We start from the raw sequence: 15,629 nt of genomic DNA, 5'->3' as shown, positions 1-15,629 counted from the left end.
CTTAAACATTCGCTCCCTCCGACACCAACACACAGTGCCAGCCGTGTGTATCACCTCCCAAGATATACTGCAGAATTGTTCAAGCCTTCCTTGCACCTTTCAAACCCAAGAGTACCATAGCCTACAGTTGCCGTCCAAGCTACACGCCATCCTGACTTAGAACTGCAGGTACGGTGTCTCAAAGAGGGATACTCGGGACCTGGTCTGTGCTGAAGTTTGGGTTTTGCTGGTTTCTGGTGGGGTAAAATTTGTAACCTTAATTCAATGAACAAGGGCACATATGAAACCAAGACAATTACATTCTTTTAAAATATATAGAGAAGTGTTTTCTAGCCATCTGAGTTTCTAGCCTTTCCAGAACATCTTCCTGCCAAGGAGCTTCACTTGTCTTTTCTATTGATGCTAACAAAGCTGACATTTGGGGTATCTGCTGGCTTTTTGACATGAATACTTGAACTTTATTGCCCTGCACAAACAGTTTAAGTTTTTTTTTCTCCACTTATTTAATTGGAACAAAAAATTATTGCATGGCCCGCTTAGAATATTGCCCCAGTTTCTGGACAGCTGAATTTGAGATACTGTGGACAGTATGTTGGAGAAATGGTTAACACTGCTGCATCACAGCGCTGAGGACCTGGGTTCAGTCCCATCCCTCCCTGGGTCACTGTCCATGTGACTTTGCACATTCTCCCCGTGTTTGAGGGTCTTAACCTCAACCCAAAGATGTGTAAGGTAGGTGAATTGGCCATGCTAAATTTGCCCCTTATCGAGATACTGTATCAGCATTGCTTCACTATCGCTGGATTAAAGTCCTGGAATTCACTCACTTCCTAACAGCACTGTGGGCATATCTGCAGCACGTGGACTGCAGCAGTTCAAGAAGGTGGCTCACCTAACCACCACCTGGACAATTAGGGATGGGTAAACAAATGCTGGCCTAGCCAGAAATGCTGACATTCCATGAAAAAAAGAACTATTCCTTTCGGTCAAATTTCCACAATCCAATCCGCATTAGGGTTGCCAGCTGAGGAGACGGGTGCCTCAATGGCAACATGGTAACTCGTATTTCATCCATGGATCTGTCAACATGCATGACACACCATTTTAATATTCAGGGGTGTATACCTACATATGATCCTCGTGCATTTGCTTACAATAGTAAACATTTCAAGGAATTCAGATATACTGTGAAACCATGCTCAAAGAGTGTATAACTATGTTAAATTCGAAAAACAAAAGATAATATTGCATGGCCCATCATGTAATGAGAAAATAGGATAATATCTAGGGTGTGAATTGGAACTGGAACTTGAGATAAACATTATAATTCTGTTAAATACATAGTGGGTGAAAAATATTTTATAATGAAGTGTACATTTTATGATGCCCCAGAAGTGCTTCCCAATCAACAAAGTATTTTGGTAGTATTGTCACTGTTCTAATCTTCAAGATGGGTTAAGTGTGCAAAGAGGTAGGGTGGCACAGTGGTTAGCATTGCTGCCTACGGCGCTGAGGACCCGGTTCGAATCCCGGCCCTGGGTCACTGTCTGTGAGGAGTTTGCACATTCTCCCCGTGTCTGCGTGGGTTTCACCCCCACAACCCAAAGATGTGCAGGTTAGGTGGATTGGCCACGTTAAATTGCCCCTTAATTGGAAAAAATGAATTGGATATTCTAAATTTATTTAAAAAAGTGTGCAAAGAGGTTATATTGGAACGGTAGGCAGAGATGGAAACTGATTTGTGAACATTTCGAGGCAATTAAAAGATTATGACGAAGATTTAAGAATAAAAATAATACTGAGTTCATCAGCACTCACTTTAAAAAAAGTAATTGGAGCAGCAATTTCCAGCAGCTCCACATGAACATTTAGAAATGGAATCGGGTAGTTGCTGTCCATGTTCACCTCGGCTTCACTACACCGATGTGAAAAATTGTTAAATGCTGCTGTTAATACAGGCAGTCCTCAACTTGACTTTGTGACTCTCGAGTTATGACAAACAGTACTTACAACATTTGTAAATTGACAACATGTTTCAACTTTACATCATGGGTTTCAACTTTACAATGCAATGCCAGCAAAGCGGTTCAAAGGTTCATGCATGTACATGAACGTTCTGCGCTACCTATCTTTTATATTTTTATTATATTGTGTCACTGACTCCAAACGAGCTCAGGGAGTAGAGACACCTCCCTCTGATTTGCCACTATTAAAAGGTAGCCTTGCCCCACCAACACTTTCCCATTGATTACCGTGAGATTCTGGTGCCTGCGTTCTGATGCTTTATGCTCTGGAACAGTGTGTCTGATTCAAGCTGGGAATGGCATCGTGGATCGCGAGAAAGATCCCCATGCCTGCCCCACACCAGCTGTGTCATCGGCACCATAGATGTCAACGACAAGTGGTGAATGACTGGTGGGTAGCCTGCAGCAACATGGAAGCTGCTTTCTGGCTGATCATTCCGGAACACTGCACCTGACCAGTTCTCTGCAACTCACTGGCCCAAGCCAGGCTCCAGAGTTGTCCAATGTTGCCTAAGCCAAGTTGGCTGGACCTTAGACAGCCATCCTGTAGAGGTCTGAAATCAGTGGGAACAGTAAAACACATGAGGATGGACGTTGGCCTTCATGAGGAATGGCTGGGGACATGGGTTCCCGTTCAAAAGCAATTGGCGACGAAGCCCAAAAAGACTTTCTCACCCATTAAAAATCCTGAAAACTGGTTAAAAAGTGTGATATCGTTAACCAAGATATCGAGTATAAACTCCTGAGAATAAGTTGGAAAAGAGAAATGGGTAACTAGTAAGTAGGGTATTGGGCCTTGGTTCACTCATCAATCCCCTCTTTTCAACATTGTTCCTTTGAGAAAATTGGTCCTGACTTATGACGCTTCAACTTATAACGCGATTTTCAGGAGCCAATTGTGATGTATGTCCGAGGACTGCCTGTACACAGCACTTCGTCCAAGGGGCCATTCCTCATATGCGGACTGGGTTACAAAGCATTGGAATAGGGGAATGACATTTGAGCCTAATCAAAGATGGAAGCATGCAGGTACTAAATCCTTGCCTTGGTTGAGATCCACTGGTCCAAAACATTTCTCTTGTATGTCACAGTAACTTATTTGGAAGTGAGATTAACATTGGACAATGTCGCTATTATATTACTCCGTGTTCAGTAAGCAAGGGGATGATAGGTTATACGGGATAGGTGGGATGCAGATTTGAGATTAATATCAGGTCAGCCATGATCTTAATAAATGGCAGAGCAGGCTAGAGGGGATGAATGGCTTACTCCTCCTGCTCCTTGTTCATAAAGGAGCCATGTGAATTTCCAGTATTCGTGTCGCACCTAAAGGCATATTCAATCTTATGGAGCATTAGTGGGCTATTTTTACCTTCTTGCTATCTGTACATTTATCACAAAGTATTTCAAGGTGACTGATTTATTGTTTACAAATTTGGCTGCAGGCTTATCCAGAAAATTGGAAACCCTGTTTTGTTTTCTTTTGCTATGAACTTGTTGTTTGTCCTCTAGTGTTTTAGTATTGGCGAGAGCTGAGATGCCTCTGTTACATGTGGTTCTGGAGTATCAAATGTTCTGCGAAAAAGGACATACATGTCCTGCTTTCATAGTTTTAATCAAAATCTTGATTAAGCGATTGCAAACCAGAATAGGAACCTTTAACTCTGAGATTGTGGCTGTCCATCCAGCTCTTTTCTTATCAGTTTTGCAAGTTTTTGGATTTATCTTGGATTTTCTGCCTGGTTCAGTTGCACTAATTACTCCCATCAGCAATCCCTGTGCTTTGTATTCCGGAATGGGTCTATACTGCTGACTATTTGAGACATCAAAATAGTACATTCTTGTATCTTTTCTGTTCAGACCCTCTTCAATACTAATTTTGCAATAAACTGCTTACATTTTTTTGACTTTCTTTCAGTAAATCATTTTATCTGACTTGACTGTTGTCTACTTTATGGACAGCACTCTTTTCCTGAGCACAGATTCACCTATATAGTGGACAATTTACTGCCCTCGCTACTCCGCCACACCATTCTGATGTTCATGGAGCCATCTTGGCGCAATAAGGGTACTTCAAACCTAATATGCTGGGTGGATGACCCATGGGATTGAGTAAAATGCTGGTTTTATACCCTGTCCGATATTGCATTCCATTGCACCTGATCACAACATTTTTCTTTCTGAAAGGCAAGTTGGGTTAAAGTAATTCCAAATGAGTCATTGCTTTTTTTTAAATAAACATTTTATTGAGGTATTTTTTGGTATTATAACAACACAAACAATGTTCATGAAACTATAAACGTAGTGCAAAAGCTGTCTTCCTCCCTTACAGGTCCCACCTTTATTAACCCCCTACTCTAAGCTAAACCCCCCCCCCCCCCCCCCCCCCCCCCCCGCTACTGCTGACGATTAATTTTCCGCGAAGAAGTTGACGAACAGTTGCCACCTCTGGACGAACCCTAACAGTGACCCTCTCAAGGCGAACTTGATTTTCTCCAAACAGAGAAAGCTAGCCATGTCCGATAGCTAGGTCTCCGACTTCGGGGGCTTTGAGTCCCTACAAGTTGATTGTATCCGTCTCCAGTCTACCAGGGAAGCAAAGGCCATAACGTCTGCCTCTTTCTCCTCCTGGATTCCCGGGTCTTCCGACACCCCGAAAATTGCCACCTCTGGACTTGGCGCCACCCTTGTTTTTAACACCGTGGACATGACATCTGCAAACCCCTTCCAAAATCCCTTAAGCTTTGGACATGCCCAGAACACGTGGACATGGTTCGCTGGTCCTCCTGCACATTTTGCACCCCTGACTTCCACCCTAAAGAATCTGCTCATCCGGGCCACTCGTGAGCCCGGTGAACGACCTTAAATTGTATCAGGCTGAGCCTGGCACCTGTTGCGGGCGCGGTGACTCTACTCATTCCATCCTCTTTTACCATCCTCTATCTCTCCTCTCAGCTCCTCCTCCCACTTGCGCTTCAGCTCCTCATACTGCGTCTCCTCTGACCCCATAAGTTCCTTGTAAATGTCTGAGACGCTCCCTTCTCCTATCCACCCTCTGGAAACTACCCTATCCTAAGGTAGGAGCAGGAAGGTTGAGTCATTGCTTTTAATGCCTCAGCTAAGTGGTATGTGATCAGCAACACCATGAAAACTGGTTGAAATTGCTTGAATACACTCTGTCCACTTAGCTCCACAGTGACACCCCCAATCTTTTGGTTCCACCTAAAGTAATAATTTTAAAGCTATTGTGAGCTTGATTTTATGATTTTAATAATTAGATTTGTTTTGGTGGAATATTATCACAAATGGTCAAAAATTCCAGAACACCTCAGTTGAGCATCTTTTAAAAAGAAATCCTTCTTGGAATGTGAGCATCCATGGCAACATTTATTGCCCATTTCTAATTGCTCTTGAGCAGAAGACGGTGAGCCACCTTCTTGAACTGTTATAGTTCATGTGATGTAGATACACCCACAGTGCTTGTTGGAGAGGAAATTCCAGGAATTTTACCCAGGAATGGCGGCGATATAATTCCAAATTAGGATGGTGTGTGACTTGGAAAGGGACATGTACTTGGTAGTGTTCACGTGTGTCTGCACCTTTTTAAAAAAAAAAATAAAATAAAATAAAAATATCTATGCAGTAGAGGACATAGGTTTGGGAGGAGTTGCCGAAGGAACCTTGATGTGTTGTTGCAGTGCATCTTATGAATGGTACACACCACTGCCACTGTGTGCTGGTTGTGAAGGGAATGAATATTTCAGATGGTGGATGGGGTACCAATTAAATGAACTGCTTTTTCCTAGACAATGCAGAGCTTATTGAATATTTTTGGAGCTGCATTCATCCGGGCAAGTGAAAAGTATTCCATCATACTTACTTGTGCTTTGACGATGGTGGACCGCTTTTAGAAATTAGGTCATCAGTTACTGCCACAGAATTCCCAGCCTCTGACCTCTTGTAGCCACAGTATTTATATGGCTGGTTCAGTTTCTTGTTAATCGTAGCCATAAGGATGTGGATGGTAGGGGATTCAGCAATGGTAATGCCATTGAATGTCATGGAGAGATTATTCGATTTTCTGTTGTTGGGGTTGACATTGTCTGGCACTTGGGTGGTGTGAGCATTAATTGCCACTTGACCCAAGTCTGACTATTGTAAAGATAAAGTGGCTATAGTCCCAGATGACCATAGGCTGCTTTCCCCTTTTTGAGGGGGAGAGCTGACTGGTGGTGATTTAACCTGAGGATCACCACACCGCAGATAAGGAGCAAGGTTGAGAAGGCGGGCCTTCATGAATAACCTCAGCCGGTATGGGAATTGAACCCAGGCTGCTGGCCTTGCTCTGCGTCACGAACCAACTGCCTAGCCAAATGAATGAAACTGACCCCCACTGACCAACATGACTACTGTACAGGTCTTGTTGCATATGGGCATAGCAGCTTCAGTTTATAAGGAGTTGCAAATAGTACTGAACAATGTGAAATCATCAATGAACATCTGGCCTAATGTTGGAGGAAAGGTCATTTTATCCCTCTTTTTCCTCTCTCGGCATTAGAAGTCAGGAGGGCAGGGTTTTCTGTTTTGGGCCAGGTTTAGAGAACCCCAAAATGTATCATGGAGTTCACCTGACACTCCTCTTTTAATAGATTTTGGTATGGGGAGCACGCGGCCCACTCTACAGGTGTGGTACAACCGAGATCGAGAAGTATTTTTTTCAGCAAAACAATGTTTATTCTATGAACTCAAGTTAACCTTATTAAAACATACAGTGAACATCTTAGCAACCAAATTCAAATACAACCCACAAAGAATACAACACAAAGAAATCCTTAAACTTCCTTTTAACATCCATAAGACAGAAAAAAAAAACCTTTCAACAGAAGCACATCAGGTTTAAATTCACTACTGGAAACAGTTATCACTCTGAATTCACCAAATGATCTAGAGATAGTCTTTACATGGCAGAGAGAACAACATTACACATTCTTTGGCTGGCTGCAGCTCCAACACTAAAACAAAACCAAAAAACATAGACACACAAATTGAAACTAAAAGCTGACAGACAGCCCAGCTTCACCCACACTCTGACACCACTGCAATAACTTGAGCAGACTAACATTTCCTAAAGTGACATTCTCATGACAAGAGGTTGTACCACCTAGTGGATAGGACGAGAGTGCCAGGGAGCTTGATGGTCTTTTTTCACCCTTTTTATGTTTGCCAGCATCTCTTGCATTAACATCCAAGGCTGCTTTCTGCTTCAGTTTTGAAAGGATAATTTAAATTAATATGCACTAGCAATAGTACTGCAAGCATTCTGTTTCAGTATGTTTTGGTTAACATATGTACAGGTCCTGATGATCTTCATGATTTGGTGCATTCTTTTGAAATAGTCTGATTCAGAAGGAGATATATTTGAATATTTTCAGTGCAAAATTGCACGTCATCCTGTTTTTTTTTTTTTTTTTTTTTTTTTTTTAAATTTTTATTGAATTTTTCAAAATACAAACATTTTAACCCCCCCTACATTTACATTTAAATTATAACAGAACAAAGTCAAACCCCCCTACTTAACAAGAAAGAGAAAAAGAATCCCCCCCCCCCCCCTACCCGCGCATCCCCCCCCCTACCCGCTCATTCCCCCCCCCCCCCCCCCCCCCCCCCCCCCCCCCCCGCCGGCGAACCGACAGTCAGACCAACTTATCATTTCTAGCAGCGTCCTCGGGCAGGCCTTGCCCGTGCCACCGCCGCTACCGTACTTCCTTCGTCGTTTTCCCCCCTCCCCCCCCCCCCCCCCCCTCCCCCCCTCCCCGCCCTCCCCTCCCCTCCCGGGTTGCTGCTGTCATGGCCTCAGTTTCTATCTCTGATCCAAGAGGTCTAGGAAGGGTTGCCATCGCCTGGAAAACCCCTGCACCGACCCTCTCAGGGCGAATTTGATCCTTTCCAATTGGATAAAGTTTGCCATGTCGTTTAACCAGGTGTTAACACTCGGAGGCCTTTCGTCCCTCCACTGAATCAGGATCCTCCTCCGAGCCACCAAGGACGCAAAGGCTAATATTCCAGCCTCCCTCGCCTCCTGTACCCCCGGTTCCACCCCAACCCCGAAGATCGCAAGTCCCCATCCTGGCTTGACCCTGGACCCCACCACTCTCGACACCGTCCCTGCCACCCCCTTCCAGAACTCCTCCAGTGCCGGACATGCCCAAAACATATGTGCATGATTCGCAGGGCTTCCCGAACATCTAATACACCTGTCTTCACCCCCGAAAAACCGACTCATCCTTGTCCCCGTCATGTGGGCTCTATGCAGTACCTTAAATTGAATGAGACTTAGTCGCGCACATGACGACGACGAGTTAACCCTCTCCAGGGCGTCTGCCCATGTCCCGTCCTCTATCTGTTCCCCCAGCTCTAACTCCCACTTATCTTTCAGCTCCTCTACTGGTACCTCCTCCACCTCCTGCATAATCTTATAGATGTCCGAGATCTTCCCCTCCCCGACCCAGACCCCTGATAGCACCCTCTCACTCACCCCCCTGTCGGGGAGCGCGGGGAACCCCGCTACCTGTCGTCTGGCAAATGCCTTCACTTGGAGGTACCTGAACGTGTTCCCCGGGGGGAGCCCAAATTTCTCCTCCAGCTCTCCCAGGCTCGCAAACCTCCCCTCTATAAACAAGTCCCTCAGTTGTCTAATACCCGCCCTCTGCCAGCTCTGGAATCCCCCTCCTGTGTTTCCCGGCGCAAATCTGTGGTTCCCTCTTAGTGGTGCCCCTATCAGACCTCCCACTTCCCCCCTGTGTCGCCTCCACTGCCCCCAGATCTTGAGGGTGGCCGCCACCACCGGGCTCGTGGTATACCTCGTGGGAGGGAGCGGCCATGGTGCCGTTACCAGTGCCCCTAAGCTTATGTTGCCGCAGGACGCCCTCTCCATGCGCTTCCAGGCTGCCCCCTCCCCTTCCATCATCCACTTTCGTACCATCGATGTATTTGCCGCCCAGTAATATCCGGAAAGGTTGGGTAACGCCAGCCCTCCACTATCCCTACTCCGCTCCAAAAAGACCCTTCTAACTCTCGGGGTGCCATGTGCCCACACATACCCCATGATACTACTCGTTACCTTCTTGAAAAAGGCCCTGGGGAGGAAGATGGGCAGACACTGGAACAAAAACAAGAACCTCGGGAGGACCGTCATTTTAACTGACTGCACCCTCCCTGCTAGCGACAGCGGCACCATGTCCCACCTCTTAAACTCCTCCTCCATCTGCTCCACCAGTCTGGAAAAGTTCAACTTGTGTAGGGTCCCCCAGTTCTTTGCCACCTGCACCCCCAATACCTAAAACTTTTAACTGCTCTTTTGAAGGGGAGCCTCCCAATTCCCTCCCCTTGGTCTCCCGGGTGTATTACAAAGACCTCACTTTTCCCCAGATTTAATTTATATCCCGAAAAGTCCCCGAACTCCGCTAGTATCCCCATTACCTCCGGCATTCCCCCCTCCGGGTCTGCCACATACAACAACAAATCATCCGCATAGAGCGAGACCCGATGTTCCTCCCCTCCCCTTGTCAGTCCTCTCCACCCCCCTGAACCCCTCAGTGCCATCGCCAACGGCTCAATCGCTAATGCAAAGAGTAAGGGAGATAGGGGACATCCCTGCCTAGTACCTCGATGGAGCCCAAAATATTCTGACCTCCTCCCGTTTGTTACCACACTTGCCATCGGAGCTGAATAGAGCAGTTTTACCCACTTGATAAATCCCTCCCCAAACCCAAACCTTTCCAACGTCTCCCACAAGTATTCCCACTCCACCCTGTCAAATGCCTTCTCCGCGTCCAGCGCTACCACTATCTCCGCCTCCCCTTCCACTGCTGGCATCATAATCACATTTAACAATCTCCGAACATTTGTGTTAAGTTGGCGTCCCTTCACGAACCCCGTCTGGTCTTCATGGACTACCCCTGGCACACAGTCCTCTATCCTGGTTGCCAGGACCTTTGCTAACAGCTTGGCATCTACATTTAAGAGGGAGATAGGCCTGTAGGACCCGCACTGGACCGGGTCCTTGTCCCGCTTCAAAATCAAGGAGATCAGGGCCTGCGACATTGTTGGAGGCAGAACCCCCCCCTCGCGCGCCTCATTGAAGGCTCGCACCAGCACTGGACCCACCAAGTCCACAAATTTCCTGTAAAACTCCACCGGGAACCCATCCGGCCCCGGCGCCTTCCCCGCCTGCATCTGGCCTATCCCTTTAATTAGCTCCTGCAGCTCTATCGGCGCCCCCAACCCTTCCACCAGCTCCTCCTGTACCTTTGGGAACCCCAATTTGTCGAGAAAGTTCTTCATTCCCCCTCTCCTCTTCGGCGGTTCAGACCTATACAATTCCCTATAGAAGTCCCTAAAGACCCTATTCACCTCTTGCCCCTTCTGCACTACATCCCCACCCCTCTCTCTCACTCCCCCAATCTCTCTGGCTGCATCTCGCTTACGAAGCTGGTGTGCCAGCATCCTGCTCGCCTTTTCCCCGTACTCATACGCCGCACCCTGCGCCCTTCTCCACTGCATTTCCGCCTTCCTAGTGGTCAGTAGGTCGAACCTGGCCTGCAAGCTACGCCGCTCCCTTAATAGCCCCTCCTCTGGCGCCGCCGCATATTTCCTATCTACTTCTAGGAGCTCCCCCACCAGCCTCTCCCTTTCCTGCCTCTCCTTCCTCTCTCTGTGTGCCCTTATGGAGATCAGCTCTCCTCTAATCACTGCTTTCAAGGCCTCCCAGACCGTCCCCACCTGCACCTCACCTGTGTCATTCGTACCCAGATAGTTCTCAATGCCCGTTCTCACCCTTCTGCACACCTCTTCGTCCGCCAACAGCCCTACATCCAGGCGCCACAACGGGCGTTGGTCCCGCGCCTCCCCCATGTCCACGTCCACCCAATGTGGTGCATGGTCCGATATCGCAATGGCCGAGTACTCCGTGTCCTGCACTCTCGGTATCAGCCCCCTGCTCAATACGAAAAAATCGATCCTAGAGTACACTCTGTGGACGTGGGAGAAAAAAGAATACTCCCTCGCCCTAGGCCTACCAAATCTCCATGGGTCTACCCCTCCCATCTGCTCCATGAACCCCCTTAACACCTCTGCCGCTGCCGGCCTCCTATTCGTCCTGGAACTCGATCTATCCAGCCCAGGGTCTAACACCGTATTAAAGTCCCCTCCCATGATCAGGCCCCCTGCCTCCAGTCCCGGGATGAGGCCCAGCAGGCGCCTCATAAAACCCGCGTCGTCCCAGTTCGGGGCATACACATTTACCAGTACCACACTCTCTCCCTGCAGCCTACCCCTCACCATCACGTACCTGCCCTCCTTGTCTGCCACCACCTCTGCCGCCACAAACGACACTCTCTTTCCCACCAAAATCGCCACCCCCCCGGTTCTTGATATCCAAGCCTGAGTGGAACACCTGTCCCACCCACCCCCTTCTCAGGCGGACCTGATCTGCTACCCTCAAATGAGTCTCCTGCAGCATTGCTACATCAGCCTTCAGTCCCTTCAGGTGTGAGAAGACCCTTGATCTTTTGACCGGCCCATTCAGCCCCCTTACGTTCCACGTGATCAATCGGGTCGCAGAGCGACCCGTCCCTACTCCCTGTCGATTAGCCATGTCTTGTCCCTTGCTCGCCCCGGGTCATCCCTTCTTTTCTGACCCGCTTCCCATAGCGATGGCCCCCCCCCCCCCCCCCCCACCCCCCCCGGCTCTCCCCTTCTCGTCCCTGGTCTTTCTAGCAGCAACCCGGTGTCCCCCCCCAGTCCCCCCCCCTTCCCCCCCCCCCCCCCCCCCCCCTGGCTAGGACCCCTCCTAGCCGCGATGTACCCCACATCGTACTCCCGAGAGTCAGCTGGTCTCCGCTGACCCGGCTGCTCCTGCCACATTCCGACTCCTCCCGGTTCACCCCATCTGCGCCCGTGAAAGATCCCCTTAAAACCCCCGAGAAAGACCCGCATAATCAACCCGCTTCCCCCCGTCCCGTCTCCCCAACTTAACGATATAAATACAAATACCCAATGGCAACTAAATACATAAATACTTAACTACATACTTAAATAACAAAATAATTAACTAACTATCAACTAACCGCGTGCCCAACCATCACCCTCCATCAAACAGTATAAATAACCGCAGATAACCATAACCCGAAAAGAAAAAAAAGAACCAAAAAACCCCCCCAAGCACCCAAAGAAAAAGGGTAGGAGGGGTAAATAACTAAGGGAAATTGGAAACGGGAAAAAACACCCCATAAGAAGCTAACGACCCACAATAGAGATTTCAACAGTACAAATATACAGAAACACCCACCAACTCGAAACCTTCAAAATATTCAGAAAAGTCAACCGTTCGAGAAAAAACACCCCAAACACTCCACGAAACTGTTACCCAGTTCCGACCTGGCCTGAAAAAGAAAAGGGCCACTTGCACAATCAAGAGTCCCCCGGCGGCTACGACCGCCGGTGCTCCCAGGTTTTAGTTCGTGTCCAACTTTTCCTCTTGTACAAAGGTCCAGGCCTCCTCTGGGGACTCGAAATAATGATGTTGGTCCTTGTAGGTGACCCACAAGCGCGCCGGTTGCAACATTCCAAATTTGATCTTTTTCGCGTGTAGCACCGCCTTTGTCCGGTTGTACCGGGCCCGCCGCTTTGCCACCTCCGCACTCCAGTCCTGGTACACCCTTACCGTCGAGTTCTGCCACTTGCTGCTTTTCTCCCTTTTAGCCCACCTCAGGACTTTCTCTCGATCACTTAGCCGCTGGAACCGCACCAGCACCGCCCTCGGGGGCTCGTTTGCCCTAGGCCTCCTGGCCATGACCCGGTATGCCTCTTCCAATTCCAGGGGCGCCGGACCGGCCCCTTCCCCCATCAGGGAGCTCAACATCTCCGCCACATATCCCGGGAGATCCGACCCCTCCAGGCCTTCTTCCAGGCCCAGGATCCTCAAATTTTTCCTCCTCATCCGAGTGTCCAGCTCCTCGAAGCGGCTCTGCCACTTCGTGTGGAGTGCCTCGTGCGCCTCCACCTTTGCCCCGATGACTGTGGCCTCCTCCTCCCTCGCGGCCATCTCCTGCTGCAGATCTTTAATCGACGCCTCTTGGATCGCCTGGGCTCCCACCAACCTGGTGGCCGTCGCGTTCATGGACTCTAAGAGTTCCACTTTCATCTCCGTGAAAAAACGGAGGAGAGCGGCCTGCTGCTCCTCCGCCCATTTCTTCCACTCCTCCGGTGCACCGCCGGCCGCCATTTTGATTTTCTTCCCCCGCTTTTTTTGGGGAGCTGCTGCCGTTTTTCTTGCCGCTCCACTCCGGGTACCGACCATAAAATCGGTCTAGTTCTCCTCAGGGGACCTTCCCCCACCGGGATTCGTTTTTTCAGCGCCGTTGGGGCCCTCCAATTGGCCCAAAAACACCTTTGTTGCAGGAGCTTCCAAATGTGCGGCTTAGCTAGTCATAGCCGCAACCGGAAGCCCACGTCATCCTGTTTGATTGCTAACCAGTGTTGATTGTCAAAAATGGAATCCGTGGCACTTTATTCCCCTTGGATATGGCATTGCTTGGGGATTGAACAAGGGCCATGCAGAGCAGGGCAAGCTATTGAAAGAGAAAGGAAGGGGAAAAAAGGGCGTTCAACAGGAAATCATAAGTAGTTGAATTTTGGAATCTGAAGCAAAAACATAAAATACTGGACAATCTCAGCAGGTCTGACGGCATCTGTAGAGAGAAGAGAGCTAATATTTAGAGTCTGGATGGCTCTTTTATCTGCCCAGAATATTTTGGGAGCAATTCTCCCACCTGAACCTCAGTGAGGGGCAATATGTATGATAGCTGCCCTTCAGTAAGGTCATCTTCACTGAAATCTGTCAACTGCTGCAGCTGCACTGCAACTTATATCAGTTCCCAGTAGCTGTGAAGGTGACAGTGGTGTTGAACGTTTGGACCGGACTCCAGATGTTTACGCACCTCAGTTTCCTATCTGTGACTGTCAGAGAGAGACCATTCGCTCCATTCATTAAGAGCTAACTACATTTCATTCTCTCTTAATCGCAGGCAAGTATACATGATAAGCACAGTACTTTGCTCCGATTCCAGACATTCCCCATGATGCAGGGTGTTGTTGACTGCACACCCTTCACTCTGGCTTTATCCTCTTTCCTCATTCTCCATTTGATCCGTTTATCCTTTCTCCTGGTGTAAATGGGGGTGCCAAGTTTTAAAATTGGGCGGAACCAATTGTACAGCGTTTTTTGTATGTTGAAACATTTATATCATGCTGTATGAATCCTGATGATTTGTTGCGTTATCTGTAAAAATGAAAAAACTTAATATAAATATATTTTTTAAAATTAAAATGGTCTGAGAAATAGCACATGACTGGCAAAATAATTTGATGTCAGCTTGCACTAGAAAACGACATAACAGTCTTAAGGACATTTAATGCTCTTTTACAATATAAATGTAGATACTGTATCTAATTGTATATATGAGGCAGCTAGCACTTTGAGAATATTAAAATGCTTTCCATGTGATTTTAAAAAAAAAGTTAAAGCATGAAGGTTAATTTTGATAGCTGAACCCTGAATATGTATACATTTTTTCTAATAGAGCTACAAGGAAGAGGAAAAAAAATAATTCAATGATCACTAGTTTCATCTGAATAAATACATTTTTTTATAGAGCTTATCCTATATAATGAAACATTTAAAAAAATTTATAAAAGTTGTACAGTGAAGGCATTTGAGTAAATTATTTAATGATCTCCATCAGATCTAAGTAGCTGTTTTATGCTGATTGGATCTTTCTTTCCGGCTTTGGGGCAAAGTTTTATCTTTTCTGTAACTTTGCTTTGTCTTCCAATAGAAAGATGAGCTTGAAATCTGAGCGTAGAGGAATCCATGTGGACCAATCCGAATTGCTGTGTAAGAAAGGCTGTGGTTACTATGGCAATCCTGGTTGGCAAGGATTTTGTTCCAAGTGTTGGAGAGAAGAATACAGCAAAGCGAGACAGCGACAAATTCAGGAAGACTGGGAGTTTGCAGAACGGTAGTGCTCTCACTTTAATTATTCTGTGTTTCACTGGGAATACCCTTTTTATACATTTAAGATCTACTGGCAGAGACTTTTATTTTCTCATCTTGGTTGTTCATTTTTTGACAAATTAATCCCTTGAACAACACAACCCAATATCCCATCCGAAAAATGTATTTTTCTGTATATGCCAAATGTAACATGCTTCACAGAACAATCGTCCGTGGTCCAAAACCTGGTTTATGCTGAGTTTTATAAAATGTTACCAATGCAAACAAGAAATGAAACTGAGTGAATGTAATACATTCTACATTGTGAAGTGCAATATGACATTTTGGGCACCAGGATAAATTATTTTGTGTTATTACTTTTAGACCTGTACCTATGCTCCCACTAAATTCCTGCAGCTATTTCTTTTGGTATTGCTTTCTCTGGTATGTTTTTCAGTTAGTGTCTCCTCTCATTTGCTTCTTTTTCATGCAATTCCTGGACATAACATTCCTAATATGTCGGCAGTTAAAACTCCTTTTTTATTTAATTG

General features: G+C 47.0%; 2 protein-coding genes across 8 annotated transcripts in view; both read left to right on the top strand.

Annotated features, from left to right (window-relative positions):
- The window catches only part of kctd7 (potassium channel tetramerization domain containing 7), a 59,421-nt gene extending 44,343 nt beyond the window's left edge, over nt 1-15,078 (top strand). Inside the window, exon 5 of one of the 2 annotated variants that reach the window (XM_038814164.1) lies at nt 14,921-15,078. In XM_038814164.1, coding sequence (XP_038670092.1) covers nt 14,921-14,928 — 8 coding nt within the window. In that variant the 3' untranslated portion in view covers nt 14,929-15,078. The remainder of the gene's footprint in view (nt 1-14,920) is intronic. The other variant, XM_038814162.1, reaches the window with a different exon arrangement.
- The window catches only part of rabgef1 (RAB guanine nucleotide exchange factor (GEF) 1), a 59,272-nt gene that overhangs the window by 9,554 nt on the left and 34,089 nt on the right, over nt 1-15,629 (top strand). For all 6 annotated transcript variants that reach the window (XM_038814155.1, XM_038814154.1, XM_038814158.1 and 3 more), the window contains one exon: nt 14,921-15,103. In XM_038814155.1, the coding sequence (XP_038670083.1) occupies nt 14,925-15,103 (179 nt within the window). In that variant the 5' untranslated portion in view covers nt 14,921-14,924. Of the gene's footprint in view, nt 1-14,920; nt 15,104-15,629 lie in introns of those variants that run through there.

This window comes from Scyliorhinus canicula, chromosome 12 (genome assembly GCF_902713615.1).
Source record: "Scyliorhinus canicula chromosome 12, sScyCan1.1, whole genome shotgun sequence".
NCBI lineage: Eukaryota > Metazoa > Chordata > Chondrichthyes > Carcharhiniformes > Scyliorhinidae > Scyliorhinus > Scyliorhinus canicula.
Note: the sequence above shows the minus strand (reverse complement) of the source record. Positions and strands in the feature narration are given on the sequence as shown.